Here is a 26,576-nt window from a genome sequence, read left to right as displayed (position 1 = left end):
GCTACAATGCTTCTAGCATCAAGATTTTTTTATGAGAGCCAAAGAACCCACCCGTCTACGAGACCCTCTAACTGTACACAAGGCTCTTCCTTGATTGGGACTTCTTGTGATATAAGGAGAAGGGCAGAAATCTCTTTTCTGTTGATCATTAAAATTGTTAAAACAACATTAATTTACAAGGTGGTATGGAGGGATGACATATAAATGAGAGATTCCGAACTCGAATCCTCCTATTTATACTTATAAAAAAAAGTTAGCTTATAAAGTAAGGAGACAGCACTCCAGTGTAAGACAGTAGTTTAAAGGACAAAAATATGAGGCACAATCCATTAATGCAAACAATACCTCACATGATCCAAAGACAAATTCTAGCATCTTCACAGTACACATTGGCACTATTTATGAGACGCCCGAAACGTACAAAAGCATCTTCCTTCGCTGGAGGACTTGTGATGATGTAAAGGGCTCGCTCACGTATAAGACCCTCGTACTATATACAAGATTTTTTCATAGCTTGTGAGCTTATGGTGATGTAGGGGAGAGGGCCAGAGATCCCATATTGATACATAGTCAAGATGGAGTCTAACTTGTAAGGTAAGATGTTACACTTTTGTGAGGTGCCTTTTCAAGATAAAATCATGAAACTCAATAGGTTAAAGTAGGTAATGTCTCGAATGAGCTTAAAGACGCGTCAACAAAACTTCGAAAAATAGGACAATGGGAACGAGTATTTCATAATTCGCTTGATCCTGCATATGCTTAAAACAACTTCTCTAATATACACACAGGTGACTATAGATGTGTTAATTTTAACCCAAGAGCCCAAATATAATGTAAGTTATGCAATTTTCTTTATTGCGCAACATATGCCAAATCTCTTGTAACAGAAAGAATAATTGTAAGTTGGAAGTTTTGGATTTAAGATCTCTCACTTACCACAAAGAAAAAAGGTCAAAAAGAAAAAACTCTTGTACAGGTCAATACTTCTATAAGTCGGACTTCATGCAAATACTATTTTCTGAAAATTATAAAATGTTTTGTAAGCAACTCTAGGCTCATACTCATTGATTTTTCTAACAGCTCCTCATTTGCACTGATTAGTACTATTTTGCACCTAATTTACTATCTAAATGTATACGTGTATATTTATTACCCTCTTATATTAATGCATTTAGACACTTTCCTTAGTCTAATTTCAATTTTTCAAAGAAACTAATACCTAAGGTCTCTTTAAGCTATACAAACCCATAAGTTCATTCTGCTTTTTAGATAAAAGAATACATAATCCTTGATATAAGTTATAATTCATGCATAAATCGTTCAAATGCCCATTACCTTCTCTAGTCATATACTCTTCTTTGTCTTCCTTCATATTCTTTCCTCTCCAAATTCTACAGTTCATTGATATTAAATACATTCAGTGAATTAGGAAGCCCAAATCAGTGACCTTGGCTATGAAACATGACGATTGCTCATATCCAAGAACATTATTTTTGGACATGGTTGTCAATTTTCAAAATAGTTACGATAACCAAAACCGTCCTGCTCAAATCCAAGAACATTGATTTTGGAAATGGTTATCAATTTCCGAAATTGTTGTCATATAGGTACTTCAATACGATACAAAACCTGTTCAACTATTGACCAGGAAGGTACTTTCTGGGAAAATTTTCCAAGAATCCAGAAATAATGACCCATAAGATAGATCTTATGAACAAACCATTTGTTCTCTCTCATTTATTTTGATGGATGAATCCGTGATACTTGGAAGCTGAAAGTCATATTAAACTCTGATTAGGATCAACTTATTATCGTTAAATAAATTATGGATATACATTTACAAACTGTCCATCTATAGAGGAACAAAATTCTGCACGTTGTATTTGGAATTCTCTACAGCATCTATTAAACTATTGAAACAAGTAAAATCACAATGTCTACAAATTCTGATTTGTTATATATTGTACACCTTGTAATCCAGGGCTACAGAATTTCGCCGAACCAATAATTGATCCTAGATATGCTCCCTTTTAGATGCCTTGAGTACCTTACAATATTCCTTTTTGCATTTCTTGTTTGTCCTTTCTCATGTTACTTTTCTGATAACGATTTGATTACCACAAAAGTGAGGTCTCCACTGTATTTTAACGTTTAAATTGCAATCTCCTACAGAATTCTCTATCTCACTTCTTGTACCAATTTAATTCTATTTCATTCCTTATTTCTTCTACGTGCAAATATACTACAAGCTTTACATTAATAATACACCACAATAGTTTACAAGTAAACTTACACCTAGCAAAAAATTAGAGACTAGGAAAGAAATTGGCGCAAAAACTGGGATAGAGTACTATCGGAAGCAAGAGTACAGCTTTAATAGCCATTAAAATGATGTTTTAACCGAACATTATGCAAAACGACACTTTATCCTCTTAAGCAGATCATCCCAACTAATACAGGCCAAAAGTGCTAATACAGAGCAATGTGTTGCCATGCAGCCGGCCACTGGTCTCATTCATATATGTGCTACTATCATTTTACATTTGTCCCTTTCGCATTTAGCCACAAATGGCATTGTGCATCCAACAGTGCCTAGTAGATAACGGGGACTTTGTTTGATTTAAATATGGAAGATGTGTAGTCTCTAAGTTATAGCAAATCTTTAAAATATTTTTAATTTAGTCCTTGATATTTCAGAAGTTCCAGATATTATATAACCTAGAAGTTCATTTTGGGGACACAGTTATAATTTAAGTTGAAATTTTACAAGAAGTAATAAGGGAAAACGGCCATTTTGGACCCTTTTCTTTAGGGTCTCAATCAATGTAGTCCCTTATATACCAGTGTCTACCGATTTAATTCGTCAACTTTAGAAAAAAAAAAAAAAAAGCTAATGTAAAACTACTAACGATCATTAAACTGGTATGTGGTGATATATAACGGACCAAATTGGATAAGATAAGGGATCAGAATGGTTAATTCTCACGATTCACATGCCATGCACCTGATAAGTTACATTAGGATTTTCTAATTTTCTGTTCGAGATCCTACTTTGACTTTATTTCATAAAGATAAGGGACTAAATCAATAGATGATAACACACAAGAGACCAAATTTACAAGACCCTAAATATATGAAACTAAAATGGTTGTTTTCCCAAAGTAATAATCCATATGATTTTCAGGAGTTTTGGCAATCTATTTATTTAAAGGAAAAACTATTGTGGAGTGCCACAATAGGACCGTAACTATCTTATTTAGACATGAGAATGAAGCTGTATATATAGCATTTAAATAATTATTGCCAATATATGTGCATAAGATGGTTTTCCTCCTACTTTGATAGAAAGATGTATTTTCCTTCCATTCAACGTCTTAAAAGACACTTAACAATCGATTTGTAGTAATCTATTTTTATAGCTTGATTAGGCTTTAGACCAAAAGTGTGTAATTTAAAATAGGGTTGCAAGTGACACTAAAGATTAAGTTGAAGGATAAATTGCAATTACAATTAAAACTGTTGAAATGGTCACATACACAAGGATCTTCATAAGCTCATTATCATTGGCCACCAGACTAACCCATCAGTTCATTTCGGTCATATTCACTCATTCACCAATAACTCTGCACAAAATCTAAGTTCACAAGCATATGAATTTATGATCACTAGTTATTTCCTCTACCCCATAAATTGTAACCTTTCAAGTTACAATTTATCTCAACCAAAATCACCCAAATCTTGCACTTTCAATCAAATAACAGCATGGAATTGCCCAAAAACCTGCTATCAGATGAGGGTAGCCCAGATTTTTTGAACAAGGGAGACAATGCATGGCAACTTGCAGCAGCCACTCTTGTTGGCCTACAAAGTGTTCCAGGTCTGATCATCTTCTATGGTGGCATGGCTAAGAAGAAATGGGCAATAAATTCAGCCCTAATGGCTCTTTATGCATTTGCAGTTGTTTTAGTCTGTTGGGTTGGCTGGAGTTACCGCATGTCGTTTGGCGATAAGCTCGTGGCATTCTGGGGAAAACCATCGGTAGCTTTAGACGAAAAATATCTTCTTGAACAGGCTTTTTTAGGGTATTTTCCTACAGCAACAATGGTGTTTTTCCAGTTTGTATTTGCTGCAATTACTCCTATTCTGATTGGTGGGGCACTTCTGGGAAGAATGCACTTTGGTGCATGGATGTTTTTTGTGCCTCTTTGGCATACATTTTCCTACACTATTGGAGCATATAGTATTTGGAACCCTAACGGTTGGCTGTTCAAGCTTGGAATCATTGATTTTGCTGGAGGATTTGTCATCCATCTATCATCTGGTGTTGCTGGATTTACTGCTGCATATTGGGTAAGTGTGATTAACTCTTAGGATTAAACTTTTTTCTGGTTATTTTTCATGACCTTTCTCAGATTGTTATTGTCATCAACACGTGTTAAATTAATTACATAAAATTTAACCTTGCTCTAATAGTAACCTGGGTCAAAAAAAAAAAAAACTTTATACAATGTCTAAGGAGACAATTGGGGAATTACATATATTGTTTTACTATTTTTCATGTTGCGCGAAGCTTTTAAATAAGAGCCATAAAAATGGGGTGGGGAGTCTCATTATTTGTCTTACTGGTTGGTTCCTTCGCCTCCAATATTTCCACTTATACTGCTGCAGATCAACTTATAATTTGTACATGCCAATTATTTAAGCTTAGGGGACTTAGCCTTAGGAACTTTTATTGGAGAATGTTTTTCAACTTCTACTCTCCCTTGAAATTTTTTTTTTCTATGTGAATGTTGAATTGAGAATAAAACATGTTGACTTTGATAATTGAAAAGAAGCATGAGTACTAGATTTAGAAGAGTGGGCAAGATCAATTGGCGTGCATTGTATATTTTTTTATCACCATTTTTGAACTGCCTTTGTCTTTAGGAAAGTGCACATCTTAATCAACTTTTTAATAGTTACAAACTCATTAACATCCGACCATTGATTGATGCAAATTGAGCTAATAGATTGTAAGGTAGATTGGAACATTAGTCGGCAATTTTGAGAACTTGAGTTTTAACTTTCAAACATCCTCTTTTCTTTACAAAGAAACAGTATATTGTGAGTCCTGTGCTAAAATAGTCACCGGTTAAAGAGTTAGACAGATAGTCCATGGCATTAATTAATTAAGTCACCAATTTTCTTTGTTTTTTCCTTTTTTGTTTAGGCTTGAGGCATAGACGTTAATCTTATGAAAAACTTAAGTTATAAGTTAAAAAGTGACCAAAACTCAAAGAGGGATAATAAATCCGATCTTATATGTGTCAATAACGGATTGTCTATATTGATAAGTGCCAAGGATAATCATTAGGCAAATTCAAATTTTAAATTAGAAAAATATGACCACAAACTTCATTAGAAAAAATCCAAATTTTAAATCAGAAATTCTGAAACTTAATTGATGCAAAATATTTGAAGAAACAAATGGTAAACTAAGCAAGCAATCCACATCACAAATGACAAAGCAGAATGATGAAAACTAAAAACAAATAGATAGAAGTAGAACTTTTACTACTAGCTAATTGTCATGTCTATTACAAAATTTCTATAGGTAGGGCCAAGAACTACAAATGACAAGGAAAGATTTCCTCCAAACAACGTACTTATGATGTTGGCCGGCGGAGGACTGCTATGGATGGGTTGGACTGGGTTCAACGGCGGAGCATCTTACGCCGCCAGCGGTCTTGCGTCGTTGGCTGTGTTGAACACTCATGTTTGTACAGCTGTGAGCTTGCTAACTTGGCTGGCTCTTGATTATTGTTTCTTTGGGAAGCCTTCAATTATTGGTGCCATGCAGGGCATGATCACTGGCCTGGTTTGCATTACTCCTGCAGCAGGTATCAAAAATTATCTTCTTTGATGAAAATTTTGTTTTTATTTTCTCATATGATAATTAATGGTATATAAAAAGGTAACTCTAAAATTCAACTTGGATGCCCTTTATTATTATTATTATTATTATTATTATATAAAGAAAATACTCTTCTAGTTTCAAATTCATAGTTTTAATGTTATTTCAGTATAGTATATTAACAGTTATCTTTGATAGACATTTGAAGTGTAAACTACTCTTTTTCTTTGAAGTATTCTATACGTTAAAAGTTATGAATTAACCTTTCATATACTATAGCATAGATAATGATAAGACTGTAGGAGTAGATGCATGATATATGTGCAAAATATGAAGTTCAATTTAATTTAAAATTAATTATCATGCATTTAGATCCATAATATATATATATATATATATATATATATATATATATATATAAAAGAAAGATTAGTTCAAAAAGCACTAGTAATAATAGCGATACACATGCTTCTCGCTACCAATCAAATTGTTACTTTAACTCTTCTTCTGTCAAGGCTCATGCTAATTCAAGCAAAAATATTCAGTTCGGACAAAAAAAAAAACGGCTATCTTTGCATCAATGCGAGCTTACATGTTTTCATTTCATTTAAGGTTAATCAACAGGCACCGAATTCTACTTCACTACACAAATTATGAGTGTCAAGTCCATAACTAAACCTTTTATGCCTCAAATTACTAAGAAATAAACAATCACACATGAATTTGTCTTGGATAGCTTACTACATAATGCAAAGGATAAGTTTTATCCCTAGCATATATTTTTCCCCGAAAATAAATCAGATTAACAAACCAGTCCATTTCCTCTCCGGAATCACTAAGATGCTGATGAACTCTTCAGTAGATTAGTTAATTAATCCCTTTTAATTGCTTCATCAAAATTCCAAAAGAAATTAATGTATTTCATCATGCAAATCAATCTGTTCCAGCAACACTGAAATTCTAAATTATGTTATCAGGTGTAGTTCAATGCTGGGCAGCTATCCTCATGGGAGTGATTTCAGGATGTATTCCTTGGTTCACAATGATGGTGCTGCATTATAGGATCAAGTTCTTAAGGAGAGTAGATGACACATTTGCAGTCTTCCACACCCATGCCCTAGCCGGAAGCCTAGGCGGCATCCTCGCCGGCCTTTTCGCGGTGCCTAAACTATGCCGGATTTTCTACAACGCACCGGACTGGGAAAAGTACATAGGCCTAGGTTATGGCCTCCAAACAGGTCGAACTTGGGCTGGTCTAAGACAAATGGGGATTCAACTTCTTGGGATGGGTTTTATTATATGTCTCAACATTTTCACGACCACTATTATTTGTATGCTCATCAATTTGATTGTCCCTCTTAGATTGAATGAAGAGGAGTTGGAAATGGGAGATGAGGTTGTGCATGGTGAGGAAGCATATGCATTATGGGGTGATGGGGATAGGTTTGAAAATCCCAAGGTTAATTCTGTGTATGATGCTGATGAGTATCCTTCTGCTATGTCAAAGTTTTCAATGGTGCCGAAGACTCCCAGTGAACTGCAAATGGTATGATGTAGGAGGAATACCAGACATAAACTATGTTGTTGTCGCCATATTCAAATGTTCTTTCTTGTTTCATTTCTTTTTTTTTTTTATACTGTTTATGGTGATATGAAATTTATGAATATGTAATAGGACGAAGAAAAATTACAAACAGCTGAATTTAGTCCATTTTATTCGTTGGACAAAAGTATGTATAGCATAGATTGCTGGGGACATGCACAAAAAATGAAAATTTTCTCAAACGTTGGTGTATAATTAATGTATATGCCCTTTGCAACAATAATTTAAAAGGGTAACAGATATATTATAATAGAAAGAGAGTATAAAAGAAAGCATACAAAACCCTCAGAAATAATTCCTAAGTCCAAAAGGCACTTAAAATTGAAAATATAGAAGAGTCTAAATAACACAAAATATATACGTAAATCAAATCATGTTGAATAATTTTCAGCAATCCCTTAATGAGACTTGCTTCTATTAAAAAAATATGTATATAATAATAGTAGTTTTCAATTTTTATTTTTATATTCTAATTTTTTATTTATAAATGTTTTAATGTACTGTAAAAAAATTTTGGATTTTCTTCAAAAAAATGTTTTCATTCTCCATGAATATATTTTTCAGTCATTATTTTATCTTAAACACATCAAATCACTATAGTATATTTTTTACAAAAACTCTAAAAAAAGCAATCGAAACAGGCTCTAAGGTTTAATGTGCTATGTTGAGTTTATTTTTATATTCCACATCGGGAGATTTAAAACAAAATCTCTCATCTTGATAGTTATAAATATAATGAATTTAAATGAGTTTAAATGTGCTAAGAGGACCAATCTAAGTGACAAATACACTGGGCCAAAAGAGTTTTAGGGGGGTCCACATCCCAATTTAAGAGAGGTTTTGGTTAGACATCAAATCAAAAGAGTAAGTTATGGGTTTTTGGACTGTATATATTTTGTGCTATTTAGACTCTTTTGTATTTTCAATTTTAGGTGTATTTTGGGTCTAGCAATTATTTCTTAAGATTTTGTAATCTCTCTTTTATACTATCTTTCTGTTAGGCAATAGAACATGACCGTTTCACAAACTCCAAGTATGAGAATGTGAAGGCTGATTGATGGTGCTATATATATTTTACATCCACTATGATTGAATATGGAGGCTGATCAAAAGGTGGTACCTTTTATCCTTTTGAGACAATAATCTTTTTACATTTGTCTACATTTCCTTAAATTTCTAATAATAATTTACCTAGATTTTTTTTTTGGATAATTTACGTTGATAAATTTGGATGTTTTATACTTGACAGAGGGTCCATGTTTAGACAGTTTTTAAGTGTTTTTGAGTGTTATCACTATAGTTACTTAAAATGAGTATTTTAGACAAACAAAAATTTGCCAAGACAAACAATGTTCTGGTGAAACAGGAGAGTTAGAAATTTCTAAACCTTTGTGAAAAGGAACACACTGAGAACGTTGTAATAATAGAGAAAATGGGCACAAAGTTTAGCGTATTTCATATTGTTCCCACTCAAAACTGAACTCACCACTAGCTTTTTTTTGCACAATCACCATTAACTTTTAATCTTTAAGAAAATTCTTCTTAAAGTTTAGGATAAGTTTCACTTTGCATCTTTAAACTATAGACGTACTTCAACTTTGGTATTTAAATTCTAATTCTGGACACTTTACCCCTCATTCCCTCTTAAGTACCACATACGTTGCACTTCAGTACAATTATTGACGGAATGGTCAAAACTAACAAGATATTTCCATTTCATTTTGAGTATCACTTGTCTAATATTTCACTAGTTTCAATGATTCTGTAGATAATTATCTTGAAGTAGGATAAATTTGATATTTCAAGAGATAAACTGTCCAAAATTGGAGTTTAAGAACTATATTTGAAGCACATCTATAGTTTAACAATCCAAAGTAAAATGTATCCTAAAGTTTATAAAATTTCATTTTTGATGAAATGATCATGTAATTCATCAAAAAACTTTCTTGAACTTCCATTCCGTAGAAAATGGTGACGATTTTTCAGTGTAGCAAGAAGTCGTATAAAATCTAGTGCCAAAAATATGTATTTGGTAGATTTAGCTTCTTGTGGATTATCACATGACAATTTAGATTGGATACTGTGCCTATGGTCCCTATTAGCCAATGAACACTATTTTGATACATGCTTCCATTGGAATGCTTTAACTTGGGAGTTTCATTTTTGTGTGTGCGTGTCTTTTTCAATTTTTTTGTTGGCTGAAGAGATTTTTTTTTTTTTTTGAGGGATGAGAGACAGACTTTTTTTTCATTATTAACTATGGTGAATGGTCATTTTTTGGGGGGTTTTTTTTTTTATAAACTATGTTGTAAATAGCGCCCAAAAAACAACAATTTTTTTTTTTAAAAAAAAGCAATTTAAATGAGTTTTCGCTCAATTATTTTTCCCTACAAAATCTTTTCAAAAGAAAAAAAATAGAAGAAGGTTTTTCTTCATATGAAGCGTCTACCATCAGCATATCAGCATGCTTATATCTTCTTCCTCCAACTATTTGTTTTTCCTTTTCTGATAAACTCGTCCAACTATCTTGGATACACTAGTTTTAAGTATGTTGAACTTTTTCTTTGTTTACCATTATTATTTTTTTTAACCAAAGTTTCATGGAATCGATTTCCAATAATTCTGTTTTAAATATTCAGTGGTTTAAACTCAGTTTTCAAAACCTTCATAGGTCCAAATATAGTTGGGACAAACTTCAAGGAGTCTAAACGTAATTAACCCCTAATCTAAGAGCCAAAACATTAAGAAGGCCATGAAACTTACAGCCGTTGAGGCAACCAGTTACCATATAATAGTACTCTATGCAAAGTCTTATATATCGCTCATTTTTTCAGAATACTTTATTTTTTCCATCGTCAAACTCGGGAAAGGCTCAAAGCCACCGGTAAATGATCATCAAAAATCTCAAAGAAACTGTTAGATCCTGCAAGAACACAAACCTCCATTATTCTCAGGTTCTCACATATCATATACTTTATTTGTTCTAGCACCGTGCTCACAGAACTACCAACTCATTGAGCAAAACCCACCACATAGTTGGCAGCTCCCCTACACCCAACCCGGTAATCAAATGACCACGAGTTGTTAGATTAATTACATTTGGGAAATTAACTTGGGGAATAAAGAAAATTTTGGCAGGTGAAATTTCAAGAGAGAGAGGTGATGGCAATGCTGGCCAGCGGCTATAGAGAGCAGGGGCAGTAAAGGGAGTGAAGGGCATGAAAAGTGGGAGGGAAGAAGAGTTGTTGGGGTTTCGAGGGTCATCCAGATGAAAGATGTCCAGATTTGGTGAGAAAGAATTCAGAGGAGGAGAGAGACGATGGAGGGGAAGAAAGATAAAGAAGAAGAGGGAGAGAAACCATATAACAAATAATATAATCAATTACTGACCCAAGTGGATAACCCAGTCCCCTAATCTGTGTTGAGTGCAAATGTGTGGCTCTAACCGTAACTTTATTGGAGGTTAGGGACTGTCATCTCGGTATTTTCCTTAGAAAACACGTTCTTCTAAAGGACCTGATTAACTAATTTGTTTTATCAATTTTCGTTTCACCTCCAAAACCAACAGCGCCACGTCAAAGTCCACCACTCTCAGCTTCTCGTCTGCCGCTGACCTCCACCGGAGGAGCTGGGACCTTTACGCCTAAGAGGAAAAGATTACAGTTGCTAATCCATCTGGGGTAAGACCAATTCTTATGCCCGACTAATTCATTCTCAATGTTTACTGCTAGTTTTTTAGAATCTAAATTTGTTCAAATATGTATATTTGGTTTCTGCAACATGCCATGCTCGAAATCTTTCTGCTCAGATATGCATAGTTTCTGTCAAAAAAAAAAAAATGTATAGTTTGGTGTTACTATGAAACGTTTCAAGAATCCTTGATTGCATTTTGATGCTACATTTTTGTGTATGGAATTGCTAAATTAGATGGTTTCTTATCTAAATTATGAAAATGAGGTCATTCTTTTGATATACACTAAACCTGCAGACAACGGGGTTGGCTACAATAGTCGATCCAAATAGGAATTTGGAGTTATATCCTTTTTTTTTTAAGTTTTGCATTATAAAAGGCTATTTTTAAGTGTAATTTATGGAATTCTCTGTTTTGTTTTGATGAAGAGTTGTCTATTTGCATGATCAGTTATCGCTGAGCTTGTCCACTTACGATATTGTTCTGAAACTATTTATTGGGCAAATCACACGTACTTTATCCCCATGTGGTTTGTGTTTTGTACATAATTTCCCTATGATTTCAAAAACTATACATAACTTCCTTATGATTTGAATTAAAGTATCAAAGTAATGAAATTTGCAATACATAACGGAGTCATCTAAAATATCAAAAATACCCCTATGTAAAATTGAAAATTATTTATTAACCAAAGGAGGGGTTATGTGTATATTTTGAAATCTATAAGGGGATTATTTGATAAATCATTAAACTATAAGAGAGTTATATGGTAAAATATAAAATCATATGGGGTTAGTGCGTCATGTTTATTTTGTTTACATATTTTGGTCACTTCAGCTATTTTAATTTTTAAACAAGGATAATTTTGACATTTTTAAAGGTTTCATTAAGAATGATTATTTTCATCACTTTGATACTTTAATTCAAACCATGACGAAGTTATATATAACTTTTGAAACTATAGGAGGGTATGTACAAAAACACTAAACCATGGGACAGTAAAATGTAATTTGCCCTTATTTATTTTAGAATGCATTATTAGGTACTATAAGGAATGCAAGCACCCTAAATTAATGTTGCGTTGTGCTGTGGATGTTCGGAAATGGCCACAAACGGAAGATTTGCATGCCATTACAATTTAGCATCTAAATAAGCGCCTTATTCTCAGTGATTTGATTAAAGATTGTTGATTTGATTAAAGATCAAACAACTTGGTTCTCCTTTTTGAGGCTTCGAATTTATCTGGAAATAAGAGTTTACTACCCCATGTAATTTGCATTTGCATTGTCCACTCTCCAATGTAGTTGGACTTCTTCATTTTGTCCCTGGCTTTAACTTGGAAGGAAGGCAATCTAAAACAAAATATATTAAGGGTTTCAATTGCCCTGGATTCTGGCTACTTGGTATTGTGTATGTGAGTCGCTATATTAAGTACAAAATATGACTGCTTTCAACATCTATGAGAGGTACGATAAAACTTATGTTTTGCTTTTTCTTGCTAACATATGATAGAGTTTTTCTGGTGGTCCTTATGCTCAGTAATTCACCTCTAAATATCGTATGATCCCAATTGTTTCTTGGAGACTTTGTGCCAAGAAGCTGCCCGTTGGCACAGAGTGACTTGACATATTTAGGGATACCAGCTGTTTGGTTGTTCAAGAGTGTCTTCTCTGGTTTGTAATTGCTTTTAAGTTTGGCAAGTCAGTTTCCTTTACTAGTTCTCTTTTGCTTTATCGTGACAAGTTCTAAGCTTTACGTATGGACCAGATAAATGAAGCCAAAGAGGCTTTGGTATAGTGGCTAAGGTTGAAACTCCAAGATTTAGAAGTTTGGATTCAAATCTTCCTGCCCCTTCCCCACTTCTTAAATCCCACCCTTCACTTGCTTTAAAAAAAAATTAAAAGAAAAACTATACAAATGAAGTATGATGTTGAGATTTGAATGTCCATTAAATTTTGCATTGCTTATTTTATGTTTGTTTTACCTTGTTTTGTGTTAACTTGCTAAATTATGCTTCTTTACTTGATTGGTGATTTTACCACCTTATTTTTAATATCAAACAATGCCAACAATATCTTTGAAAATCTTACTCAACCAGGACAATTTGATGACTTGCATGAGGCCCCTAAACCAGTATTGTATAATACATATACTATACCTCAAGTCTAAGTCCTTGATCATTTATTTTGTGCCTTCTCATACTGTGATACTTTTTTGCAGCTTGTCTTTGCAAATATGCAGCAAAGAAAAGTATTTGAAAAATAAAGAGATAAGATGTATTCAGTTCATCATAATCTTTCCATTTCACTGTCTTCCTCTACTTTATCTCTGCTTGGCGAGAACAACTTGGGCAAAAGAAAAGTGAACAACTTGGTGTGAAAGAAAAGTTGGGCAAAAGTAATTTTTTTATTTTTCTTTTTCTAATGTCGACTTAAAAGATATGGGTTTGTGGAGTAATCTGAGAATAGATATTGCAGGACCCAGAGTATTTCAGTTCAATAGAGAAACTGTAGTGGTAATGGGATTAAATGCATTGCAACTCCTTCAACTGAGAAAACTGGTATTGTCATTGTCTCCCTGTCTTTCTTTTTCTTTATTTCTTTCTTTTTTGTTTGGCTGAATAATTTTTGCAGCTGATAGTTTTAGATGTTTCTTGGATTGAACCTAATAACAAAGTTGGATTTTCTGGGATTGATGTATTTTGGGATGTGCATTCCAGGCCGTGTCTATAAGGATAGTAGTTCTTTTGGGGATGTAGTTAGTAATCAAGAATGTACACCAAATAGGATACAAATGGTCAAATTCTGGTACTTAAACTGTGAGAACCTTTATAGTATCAATTGTGGGTTCGGTTATTTGGATTAGGGAAAATCGTTCAAAACGTCCTTTATATTTTACAAGATGACTTTTTTCGTTCCTCATTTTTAAAAGTGTAATTTTACATCCCTTACAAATTCAAATTGACCAAATTTGGTCCCTACGTAGGTTTCTGACTAGTTTTTTTACCGGAATTCACCACGTAACTTACATGTGATCATTTTTTAAGGGCAAAATTATCAAATCAAATTTTTACATAATCTGATTCATAGTTCCTCACATTTCATAAAATGAATTTTTTCATCCCTAACATTTTACAAAATGAATTGTTTCGTTCCTCACATTTCAAAAAATGAATTTTTTCATCCTTCACATTTTTCAAAATGAATTTTTTTATCCCTCATTGATCATGTGTATGAAAAGTTTTTTTTCTATAAACCCACGCATGTGTCTATTTGATTTATCTGAACAGTACGAATAACATGTAATTTATCTCTATTGGATTTCATTTAAACATGCTAATCATAGTTATACACATGCTATACAATAGATATATATAGAGGTTTAAAACTAATAATTTTGTTTGAAACCCATGTATATATTTATATGATTTCACCATTTAAACCTATTCAATATTCGTGACATTTCTCTTTCGGTAATAATTTATTTATTGAATTGTATAATAAGGTTATCTAATTAATGGGTCCTAACTCGAATTCTATAATTGTGCTAACAAATTTCAGTTTAAATATGAAATTTCTACTCGACACTTTTAAGACCAACAGTTGAATTCTTTGCCTTGTGATTGTCTTAAAATTTGAAAATGTCAATCACTTATTTCTTTTTGTCATACTTTTCTTTTGTTTATTTTTTCTGTCCAAATTTAATTCGATATAAACACTCGATAATATTTAGGTTTAAATGTCTTCTTTATTTTCAAATTTTGAGTAAAAGAAAATGAATATAAGTGAAAAACTAACAAATTTTTTTAACCTATGTATATATCTATTTGGTTCACTTGAACAGTACAAATAGTATGTAATATATCTTTATTTGATTTCACATGCTATTCATATTGTTCAAGTGAAATCAATAGATATATACATGGATTTAAAAAAAATTATTCACACACATGATCAATAAAAGATGAAAAAATTCATTTTGAAAAATGTGAAGGATGAAAAAATTTCATTTTGTGAAATGTAAGGGACGAAAAAATTTATTTTATGAAATGTAAGGGATTATGAATCGAATTATATAAAATTTGACATGACAATTTTGCCCTTAAAATATGATCACATGCATGGCACGTGGTGAATTCTGATAAAAAACTAGTTAGAAACCTAAGTAGGGACCAAATTTGACCAATGAAAATTTGTAAGGGACATAAAATTATATTTTTAAAAGTGAGGGATGAAAAAAGTTATTTTACAAAATGTGGAGGATGTTTTGAATGATTTTCCCTTTGGATTATAGTGGGTTTGAGATATGGAGATGTAATTGGAAATTTGGATGTCAATTGAATTTGTTGATATGTTGGGACTTTTGTACCAAGGCAAACATGACTTCTTGAATGGTTCAATAAAAAAGTTAATATTCTCTCTCTCTTCCTTCCCCTATCCCCTCCTCCTTCTCTTTTGAGTAGGGAAATTTGGAACTCTTTGAATTTGTGGAGTTCTTAAGGTAACATAGCTTCTACCATGAGATGGAATTGGCGATCAGATTGCCTTTGGTCGGGTTTTCATGTATGAAACATGTCAGTAATTTATTAAGACGGAAGAAGTAACTAAAAGAAGGGAAAAGGTTCTGGCCCTTTTAGCCTCCTATTCTTCCTATCTTTTATGTTATGCATACAATGGGCAAACGGTTGTGGTATAGGTCTTTTGTTGAGATATGCCAACTTTTTCAACAGATTTTATTAGATTGTAATTGGTGTTAGAATAATTTAATTAGTAGAAGAATAAGGATATTTGTAAGGCAAAAATCATGTTGATTTCTTAACAAATATTTTAGTTAAGATTTGTTAAGTAGATAATCATGTTATGAAGTAGTTTTTTTGTTGAGATTTTTTAGATAATTGTTTGTTAGATAATTTGTTAATTTATTTCATGTAATTATTATAAATAGTGAGTTGATTACTGAAAAACGCAAGCTCACTTTCAACTTCAATACAAGTCTTTCATAAGCCATTTTTGCAATACTAAAGTGTTATTTCTAAATTTATGCTCCAAAAAACCAATAAAGTGGTATCAAAGCCTATGTCTTAAAGGCCTGTGTTGTTTTCTGAGAGTGAGTGCGTTTGATGAAGATCCTTCATAATTCAAACCGTGATAGGAAAGAACTTTTTGTCAAATATTTTAACTTTTAGTGGTGAAACATACCAAATTTGGACCATTAAATTTTGGACTTATTTGGTAATCAAAGATCTACGGAATATGGTGGAGACAAATTTTGTATTGCCAGTATTTGAAAAACCGTTGAATACACAAATTAGAGATCACATACTTGAAGTTAGACGGAGATTCAAAACCAGCATTCACATATCATTTTTTATGCTGTTTTCACAAGAATAATGGCTAATGATTTGATTGAGAATAAACTATTAAAATCAGAAACAAAAGTTTCACCATGATTTGGTTGGATTTTGACAATTCTAAAATGGAATATGATGAAATCATGAATTTAGATCCTCAAAGAATTCAAGAGGAGATCATTGATAAGTCAGGAGGTATGAAGTTGAATCCTGATATTTATCAAGATTATAATGTTGCTGATTTTAAGTCTAGGGTTTTGATGGTAATAACAAAAATTATGAAGAACCATGTAGAATTTCATATTTTCTGTACAGATTCAAATATCATAGAAAGGTGTTCCAATTTGAACCTATGAGAAGATCATTTGGATACATCAAAGAAACCATCTTTTATTTGGAGTTTAACACAAAAAAAAAATAGTTTGTTGCAAGATTAATCTTCAACTTGCGTAAAAGTCCAAAAGAAGAAGTTCATTGCAAGACTAATCATCAGTTGTAGAGCTTCTTAGAAAAGTCTTGTTTAAAATAAGATCCAAATATTTGAGAAGATAATCCAAAATCTGCAGCAAAAGTGACACGAAGGATTATTGAGATATGCCAACTTTTCCTACAAATTTTTCTAGATTGTATTTGATATTAAACTAATTTAGTTAGTAGAAGAATAAATATATTTGTTAACCAAAATTATGTTGGTTTGTTAACAAATATTTTAGTTAAAATTTGCTAGTAGAAGATAATGCTTTATTGAGATTTTTTTGGATAATCATTAGCTAGATATTTTGTTAATTTATTTTATATAATCATTATAAATAGTGAATTAATGAATGAATAACACAATCTCATTTTCAATTTCAATACAAGTCTCCTATATGCTATTTTTGCAACACTAAGGTGTCGTTTTTATGTTCATGTCTGTGATACCCCGAATGTTAGGAGGTTGTTTGTAAAGAAGATATTAAAGTGTATTTCTTTGGGTTTGATTTAAAACCTTATTTGTTTTAAAAGATTAGAAACCCTAATATTGTAATCAAAAATCCTAGTTTACTTGTGACTAACTGGTTTTCTTAAATGTCTCATATTTTAATAGAAACCCTAATTTTAATCACTGGAATTGTAAAATCCCTCACGTTTTCTTAAAAATTTCCTTTTATTTGGAACTTATGATTTTATAATAGCCCTACCACCCAATCACATCACAATAAGTGCAAATGAATCTAGAAAGTAGGGTTTCACCTTTGGTTTCAAGATTGGAGCAAAATTAGGGTTTTTGCGATTTTTTGCCGGATGAATTTTCGGTACGGAGCAAGGATCAAATTTGGTGATTAAAAGTGACTTTTAAGTGAGAAATAATATGTGTTTAGGGGTAATGATATAAGGTTGGTGAATAGGAAGAAAAAACCCTAGTACATGTGGTTTTAAGAAAAACGGTGCGAACCGACGGGTATCGTGTATTACCGATTTAACCACCACTTTCTTACCATACAAGCTCATTACTAATTGAGCAAAATATCTTCCCCCTCATGGCTATCTCTTGGCCGAAAATTGGGACATAAAAATGCAAGGAAAGAGAAAAATTTTTGTGGTTGAGCTTGAGCCAAGTGTTGGCAAGCTTATGGCCTAAATTCATCCTAATCCTCTTGTCTTTTTAATCACCATAGAGCAGCCTTTCTTCTTCATTTTTCCTTGAGCTTGGCCGAAACAAGGGAGAGAGAAAGGGAGAGCAAGAGAAAACAATTTTCTTCTTGATTTGCACCAACCAAGTGAAGAATCAAAATTCCAAACCGATTAAAGTGTGGGTTGTGAGTTGGGAAGCTTGTGGAAAAAAAAAATTTCCAAAGGAGGTGGAGTATCACTCTCCCAAGCTTTGTCTTTGAGGTATAAGATCTGATCATGGTTCTTGTTCTTTTAAATTTTGGTTTAAGATGTCATCTAGTTCATGTTTTGGCTTGATTACAAGATATGCAAGTGGATGTGATGATTTTTGGGATGATATATGCAAGTTAGGGTTAATAAATTTCTGCCTAAACTTGTTGTATAGTTAGTGTATGTTGTATATAAGGTTATATAAGGGTTTTGGTAGCAAGTGAAGCAAGAAATCATGAAAGGTTGCATTGAAATCAACAAATTCCAGATTTCTGGAAAATTTCCCTCTTTCTGTCCAGTTTTGTTGCCTCATGATAGAGGCCGAATTGGCCTTAGGTTAAAACATAAAAGTTGTAGAGAATGGTATTTTATAGTTACCTACAAAATTTCAGCTCAATCGGAGCAACGTAGCTTATGAAAAGACGAAAATACTCTCGCTGATCTAGGTTATATTCCAGTGTTCCGCGTGGACAGTTTAGTCTATTTGATTGCGTTTATTCACTATAATCCATTTGGATTTAGCCATTCACCAAAACATAAAAGTTTTATTACTCTATCTTATCTTTTCAACGCCTCTAAGAATGCCTTAAACGGACTTTGGTAGCCTGAGATATGACCATTTCAATGTAGTACGGTTGATTAGCCGACTGGTTGGATTTTGGTTCTGTAAAGTGGGAATTTGCCTAGGTTACACTGGAAATTGGACTAAGTGATCTTCATGAACATTGTAGGCCTTTGTCTTATCTTCGAAACGGTATAAGTTTCACTTCGATCCGATAAGCGTAGTATCGGTTGTGTCATTTCCGCAAAAATCCGTCAAATCTGTCTTTTACTAAAGCTTATTTCTGCACTTGTTATTAACTTGAATTTTTGTCCTTGTACTGTCTTGAGCCTATTGGATGGCTATTGAAGTTAGATTGTTGTGTGTGTGCCTTTGGGTTTGAATGAGAAAAATAATGAAGCCAAAATGGCTGGAAAATTAGGTAAACACAAAGGGCATGCTGCCCAAATTTACGCTCGAGAACTAGAGAAATATACTTGCGACTTGAGTAAAGTTGGGAAATGAATATCACTTGAACCATCTGGGACATTGGCTACTTTGTTATCGAGGGTTATACGTTAGAACCTAGCCGCACTTGTACCCTTGAGAAATAAAATAATGACTGTTCGAAGTATGTTTTCCTTGTACTTTTGACTCAAATGATATTTCTAAGTATAATGTTACAAAGTTATATAGTTTGAAAAGCGAGTGAGTGTTTCACGAATATTCTCCAAGTGAATTTTCAATTCTTGCTTCTTATTGAACAAAACGTCTAAGTTTCGAACCTTAGTCGATTTTTAAAGTTCTTAAACAAAGTTTTATCGCAGGTTTGGACTCCGAACCCGGAGTACAACCCAGACACGATCACTAGAGGCACTACTTTTGGTGAGTGCTTTCAAATACCGAATTGAACTTGATACTTGTATTTGATACGTGACCAACGTGATTACATGTTATATACGTGAATTGTTAGGGCGAGAGTGTACTTTATCGCACTTGCCCTCACGTGAGATATACTTGTCTATTATTGCACTTGATTTGATATACTTGTTTATGATGTGCGCACTTCCTGGAATTCCAGAAACCCTGCGGCAAGTTACTCGAGTCGAGTCGGCAAGGGCTTGGTCGATTGGGTAACGAACCCTGGGTCTCTTGTTTTGTCGAGTGGAGTGATATCTCCTCGACTGATCGGTATACTCGAGTATTACCACCCGTGTTTATTAAGGATTTTGGGCCCAGTAGGGGGTTTGAATGGTGGACGGAGAGTAGTGTAAGTGGTGCTCTACTGGATTGGTTCCTTTAATTGAAAGTTGACGGAGTGTCAACTATTACGTGATCATGCTCCTGATGATGAAATGGGAAGTTGGCTCCTGAGAGCCATCCGTATCCTTATGTTTTGGAATGATTATTATTTAGCGGATTATTGTTTCTTCTGAAAACTTTTATACTCGCTCATTTTGAGATTTTTACTTGAAGTGTTATTGCTCATAAAATGAGATTACTACTCGACGTGTTATGGCTCACTTTTATGAACTCTTCATGCTCGTTACTTTGCTATATCAAAAACTTGTACTTTTAAACTGGCCAATTTGTTATTTGGAACCTCACTGGGCTTTTAGCTCATTCCACGCTATTTATTTTCCTTACAGGGGGTACGAGCGAGGCGTGAGATGTGTAAAGACTAGCGTAGCCTAGTGTTTTGACTTTTGACTTGTACTCGCGCTATCACTCGAGTAGAATGATTTGTACTTGGATTGTACACACTTTAAACCAGTTTGGGTATATTGAGGCTTTGTATCTTGGTTGTTCATCAATGTAAATTATAAGTTTGAATTGCGATGTTATTTATGGTCCACGGATGTATGCACGTGATACGAGTGAGTGAGTCCTGGCGAGAGTTGGGCAGACGGTCCGCCGAACCCTTTGGTACGCCTTAGGGTAAGGTGGGGTCGTCACAATGTCCCCAAAAACTAACATCTTTAAAGTTGATTTGCTTAATGAAAGCTGTTCCGTATTAGGCACATCCACGATATATCTTTATGTAAAAATTTCTGCCATTAACATTGATTTTAGTGCCTGTATTTCTTTTTCAAAACTAATTTTGACCATTGTAATTTCTTATCATCCCTGAGAGCACGGCACTGTCAACAGTAAAAGGTTATAGCAGTTATGGAGCTGAACAAGGAGAAAAAGTATGTAAGAATTTTTTTATCTACTTCCTGTAGCTTCCACATGCCATGGCTTTTGACCAGCTAGGAACTTTATGTTACCCTGTGACATGCTTCTGCTTTTCATTCCATTTCCCTGATCATGAAGCTACCGAAATGAAATCTCACATATTCTTTCATGCCACCATATAGTCTATCACACATCCAGCCAATGAAAGAAAATTTGGCATGTGATGGAAATTTTTCTCCACTAGCATTTAAAATTTGCTTAGAGAATCGAATGTGTGACATTTCCAGGTTTATTTTTTATTGAAATTGCAATGGTGATTCTCAAACTAACACAATATTTTGCCAAAAGGAAAAGAACAATGGTAATATTGTTGACCTGTTCAGCAATTGAGAGCTGCAATTGCTTCAACTTTTATGTAGACCTCAGCATTGAGGAAGATGACATATTTAAGGCCGATGGTTCAAAAAGCGATATATCTCGTCTTCAAGTTTTTGGTTTTGATCCATATCCTTCAATTTCATAAGTTTGGAAATTCTTATTATATTTATTTATGTATTTGAATAAAAGTGTTTAGCTACTACCTGTTTGTTGATGAGATGATGCTACAATAGTAATTAGTCATACATTTTTGTGCCTTTTCTGCAGGTCCGTTTTGGGTCTAAAGTCACCATTGCTATTCAAGACCCATCATACCCGATAATGTTTCAAACAATGTATATATAAAAAGGATGAAAAAATTCTCAGAAGCATTAACTTGTTCTTTTATTTTCCTACAAATTATCATACTTTGACATCTTGATTCTGGGGGTGATCTAAATTGTTCAATGCTGAGAGTGGGCTTATTTCCTTTTTTGTTGTTCTGTTAATATTGTTTGCTGTGTAGTTGACCATGCTCTTAGATGACCTTTTAAAGTATATAAAATTTGGTATTAAAAAATGGATGTCAAACTCAATTTGACAGGCTTATTTAAGCGGAGCTTTATGTTGTCTGTCATTTGAGGACCTTGTCAACACAGCCCCTTGGTTTTGGGCTTAAATGTTTACGAGGATGCTTCGATAGACACATGCAGCATTAAACTCAGGCAAGAACAACTCAACAGAATATGAAGAAATATAATAAATGAAATGATAGCTCAACCATTTCTCTTTTTTGGCTTATTTTAAAGTATGATTGAAATCAATGTTTTTAAACTCGGACCGGCCAGCGAACCGGAGATAGGGACGGTTCACGGTCCGACCGGCCGGTTCAACGGTTCAACGTTTTTTTTTTTTTTTTTTTGCTTCATAGTTCTTTACTCTACAGTCTACACTGAAACTTAACGGCTAATATACAATTTAATATGATTATTAATAACTTAAATCCCTAAAATACATTTACCAATATAACTTAAAATTAAATTTAAGTTGAGATAATAATAAATTTTCTAAAAGTTATACATGAAACCTGGCATGATAAATATAACTAAAATATCATAATTCATCGCAGGTTTTCATAAATTCATTACAAACATAAATAGATATAGTCCAAATGTTCATCAATTATCACAAACAAAAACACAAAAATAAATAAAATAAATGTTGACATTCTTTCACAATTCTCAAAAAGTCCATAACAGAGTTCAACTCATATTCAAAGCAAACAATTTGAATAACAAATTTCCATCATTGGCATGACAAGGCAACAGCACCTCCTTCACAATTTCATCAATTTAACCTGAAAAATTAAAAAGTTTATTACAAAAAATATAAATCTAATTGGTGGAACTAAAAAAAAGTCAAAAAATTTCTAAAAACAAAGATACAACCAAACACAAAAAGAATCAATTGCTACTAAACATTACTAATTAATATGTTATATTACCAATCATTATCTTCATCATCATCCAAAAGGCGCCTACGTTGAAATGCTTCCAAATCAATATCATTATCTTCCCCAACTTCACTTTCATCATCTATATAAATAAATAAATGAACAATTAAGAATTTATCCATATTTATAATACAATTCAAATTAAAAAATGCACTTTTAGCACCTTATATTACAAGTTAAAAATATATTTATTTTAATATTAAAACCAACCTTCAACTAGTTGAGAATCATCTTTAGGAAGTTCTTCGAGTTCTTCCTCCAATTCATCACAATTAAGCTCGCCATCTTGTTCTTCTTCTATGACCCAAAATTCCGTTTTATCAATAGATTCATAATCAATGGGATCATAAGATCTCTTTCGGTGATCAAACCTACAATAAAATACATTAGTTACAAATCTAATATTACTTTATAAAATAAAATGTAAAGAATAAAGTAAAAAATCAATTATACCTATGTTGCAAATGCAAATTGTAGTGCACATATACAAGATCATTAAGTCTTTGGTGCTCCAACCTATTCCTTTTTTTAGTGTGAATGCGTTCAAAAACGCTCCAATTACGTTCACACCCAGAAGAAGAAGCAGTTTGACTCAAAATTCTAATTGCAAGCTTTTGCAAATTCGGAGCATCACAACCATATAACTTCCACTAATTTTCTGTTGCAATCATATTAAAATATTAGATCAAATAAAGAATAAAATCACAATTTTTAGACATTAAAAAAAATATAAATAACCTGGCCGATCAGATTTGCTAGTAAGAATAGCAAGTTTGCGCCCAAAACTCCCTTGTCTTTCCCGATACATTCCAATCTCTTGCGATAATTTTTCAGGGTTGCACCAATCCACTTTTGTTTCAATATAATCAAGCAAGCCATTTATAACCTTTGGATGTGTACAAAATGTGGCACTCTCATATTGAAAAGCAGGATTCAAATAATAAGCGGCAGCATGTAGATTTTTTCTCAACATTCTATCCCACCTATCACTGATGATGTCAATATAAGGCTTGTACAATCTCTCTTTATTTCTAAACAGCCTTTTGATGCCATTTATTGCTCTAAACATGCCTTCATAAACATAACCCAATGAAGGCCTTTCATCAGTGTAACAAATACGCAATAAACGAATGATAGGACCCATTATTCTCACCATAATCAAACAGTTATTCCAAAACCTTTCATCCAAAACGATTTGCTTCACATCTTTTCCTTTTTCTATTCTCAGAAATTGTTTGTAATCCCCACTAGTAACCAAAGATTGCAAACTATCCTTATGATCATGCAAACTTTTTAATGCAATAAAGGTAGTTGCAAATCGAGTTTCACTTGGACGAATAATTTCTTTCCACCCTGTAGTCTTTCTTAACCAATTCAAAGTGAACTTATGATTGTAAATAAAAACAGTCACCGTTGAAGCAAGAGACACAATAGCTTTTACATCATTCATTTCACCAATGTCTTTCAAAATCGAATTGATGCAGTGTGCAGCACACGGTGACCAACAAATGTTCGGATATCTTTCACTTAACAAAGACCCAGAAGCTTTATAATTGCTAGCATTATCAGTAACTGAGTGCACCACATTATTTGAACCAACCATCTCAACAATTTCAGCAAATAAATTGCACAAATTTTCTGCACTTGTTACAATATCAGATGCATCCACAGATTTAATGAACGAAATACCCTTAGGACAATAAACCAAAAAATTAATCAATGGTCTTTGCCTAGTGTCTTTCCATCCATCACCCATTATAGTGCAACCAGTTTCTGTCTAAGTACTTCTAAAAGAATCAACAACCAATTTCACATCTCTCTTGGCATTTCGCAACAAATTAACTCTCAAAGAATGATAGGATGGACTTTTGTAACCATGACCCATTGATGCTATTTGATCAATAGCTTTTTGAAAAAATGGAGAATTAACAGCATTTATAGGAATGCAAGCATCATAAAACCAAAGAGCAATAGCCATGTCCGTATTTTCCCATTTTTCCTTACTTTGCAAACAAGCTTTAATGGTTGGTTGAGAAGTATCACATCCACCTTTAAAAAAAACACGAATACCTGTTGATGCAGTGACCTTTCTCTTTCCTTTACTAGATGAACCCATCTTATTTGCTAAAGAAGAAGGAATCTCCAAAACTTCATCGCCATCAAATGAATGAGTAGTGTGGCCGAATGGATTTTCCACCCCAAAATCACCTTTTTTTTCTTTAGATTTCTGCTCCTTCTCCTTCATAGATGCTAAAATAGCATGTCTAACTGCCGGGTCAACCTTTGAACATGGAACAATGCTGCCTTGTTCTCCTGTCAAATGTTGTTTCATTCGATGAATACCACCACCAGCAATTACTTTAAAACAATACCCACATGTCAAAGTTCTTCTTCCTTGACTATTCACACCTACTGAACAATATTTTCATGCTATATCAGACTTTTGTCTATGATTTTGACTAGCTGATTGTTCACTATTGACAGCTCCAGTAGTCAAAGATTGTGAATTACTACCCGTACCAGTACCGGTATCCATTATCCTTCATATAGTTAATTCAAATACATAATTAGTTCATTTGTAAAATATAGTGTACTAATAAGAAAATAAAATTAACAAATTTTCAGTTGTATAAGAAGATCAATTAGTCACATGAATAGCTCAACCGCTAGCATTTAATTTTTTCATTTACAAAAAAAAAGATATAGTTATCACAGTAGAGGGATTTTAATGGTTCTTAGTAGCACAAAACTCATGGCTATTAATGGTTCTTAGTAGCACAAAACTAGTTAATTTAAACACAGGAATCTTACTTTTTGTTTTCCTAAGAAACAAAGAAATAACAAGAAGGATATATACTAATAGTGAGACAATTATGTACCTAGTCAATTTATATACAGCGTGTGTTATACTGTTATTATCTAGGTAATTTGAACAAACAATAGATAAAGGAAACAAAAAAATTAGCAAAGACGTAAATTGCTCAAACAAGTTACCATAGGCAATTTTTCTTGGGTTTGACAATTAAAATGATTTCTACTAATTCGTTAAAGAACACTGATTCGAAGAAAATGACTCCTAAAAGTAGTGAATTTTTCTATATTCAACCGAAGAAGGAAATCAACTGTAAAAAATGCTATCATTTATAAGTCATAAACAAATGCAGCTCTTACAAAAACTGAAATGTTTCTTCTTGAATAACATGTCTCTGGATACGTGGCAATGGGTAAAAAATGTCATGATTATTTCAAAGTCAGACATATCTCTGTATTTTCAAGAAAATTATTCGTTAATTAATATGAAATATTAATCCCAAATTATTAATAAATCTCTATTTTTATCCTCAAATTATAATAATTTTAATTTTAGAATCAACCCAATCAATTAGGGGTAAGGGCTAAATTCTTGGTTGCTATCAACAATTTGTAGCAACAAAAAATTTACACCCTCAAACTATGAATAATTTGACGAAACAATTGATCAATATAAGAATAGTAAGAAGAAACAATCGGCATCACAGAAATAATCCAACATACCTGTTCTATGAAAAACAATAAAAGGCAAAAATTAAACTTACCAAGATGGAAAA

At 33.0% G+C, this 26,576-nt stretch overlaps 2 protein-coding genes across 2 annotated transcripts; one reads left to right on the top strand and one right to left on the bottom strand.

Annotated features, from left to right (window-relative positions):
* The first annotated feature begins 3,539 nt into the window (after positions 1-3,539).
* On the top strand, positions 3,540-7,604 carry LOC113724488 (ammonium transporter 2 member 4-like). The gene is made up of 3 exons (XM_027247386.2): positions 3,540-4,350; positions 5,594-5,879; positions 6,871-7,604. Exons 1-3 carry the CDS (start codon positions 3,763-3,765, stop codon positions 7,443-7,445), a joined length of 1,449 nt encoding a protein of 482 aa, XP_027103187.1. The 5' UTR covers positions 3,540-3,762; the 3' UTR covers positions 7,446-7,604.
* A 16,103-nt stretch (positions 7,605-23,707) lies between these two features.
* LOC113724487 (uncharacterized) lies at positions 23,708-24,745 on the bottom strand. The gene has a single exon (XM_027247385.2). It carries the CDS (start codon positions 24,743-24,745, stop codon positions 23,708-23,710), a length of 1,038 nt encoding a protein of 345 aa, XP_027103186.2.
* Positions 24,746-26,576: the final 1,831 nt, after the last annotated feature.

Source organism: Coffea arabica, chromosome 2c (genome assembly GCF_036785885.1).
Source record: "Coffea arabica cultivar ET-39 chromosome 2c, Coffea Arabica ET-39 HiFi, whole genome shotgun sequence".
In the NCBI taxonomy this organism is placed as follows: domain Eukaryota; kingdom Viridiplantae; phylum Streptophyta; class Magnoliopsida; order Gentianales; family Rubiaceae; genus Coffea; species Coffea arabica.
This window is presented reverse-complemented; position numbering and strand designations above follow the sequence as displayed.

Coding starts and splice junctions, on each gene's coding strand:
- LOC113724488 (XM_027247386.2), top strand. CDS start 3,763: ATGGAATTGCCCAAAAACCTGCTATCAGATGAGGGTAGCCCAGATTTT. Junction 4,351..5,593: donor GATTTACTGCTGCATATTGG/GTAAGTGTGATT, acceptor AAATTTCTATAG/GTAGGGCCAAGAACTACAAA. Junction 5,880..6,870: donor TTGCATTACTCCTGCAGCAG/GTATCAAAAATT, acceptor TTATGTTATCAG/GTGTAGTTCAATGCTGGGCA.
- LOC113724487 (XM_027247385.2), bottom strand. CDS start 24,745: ATGGGTGATGGATGGAAAGACACTAGGCAAAGACCATTGATTAATTTT.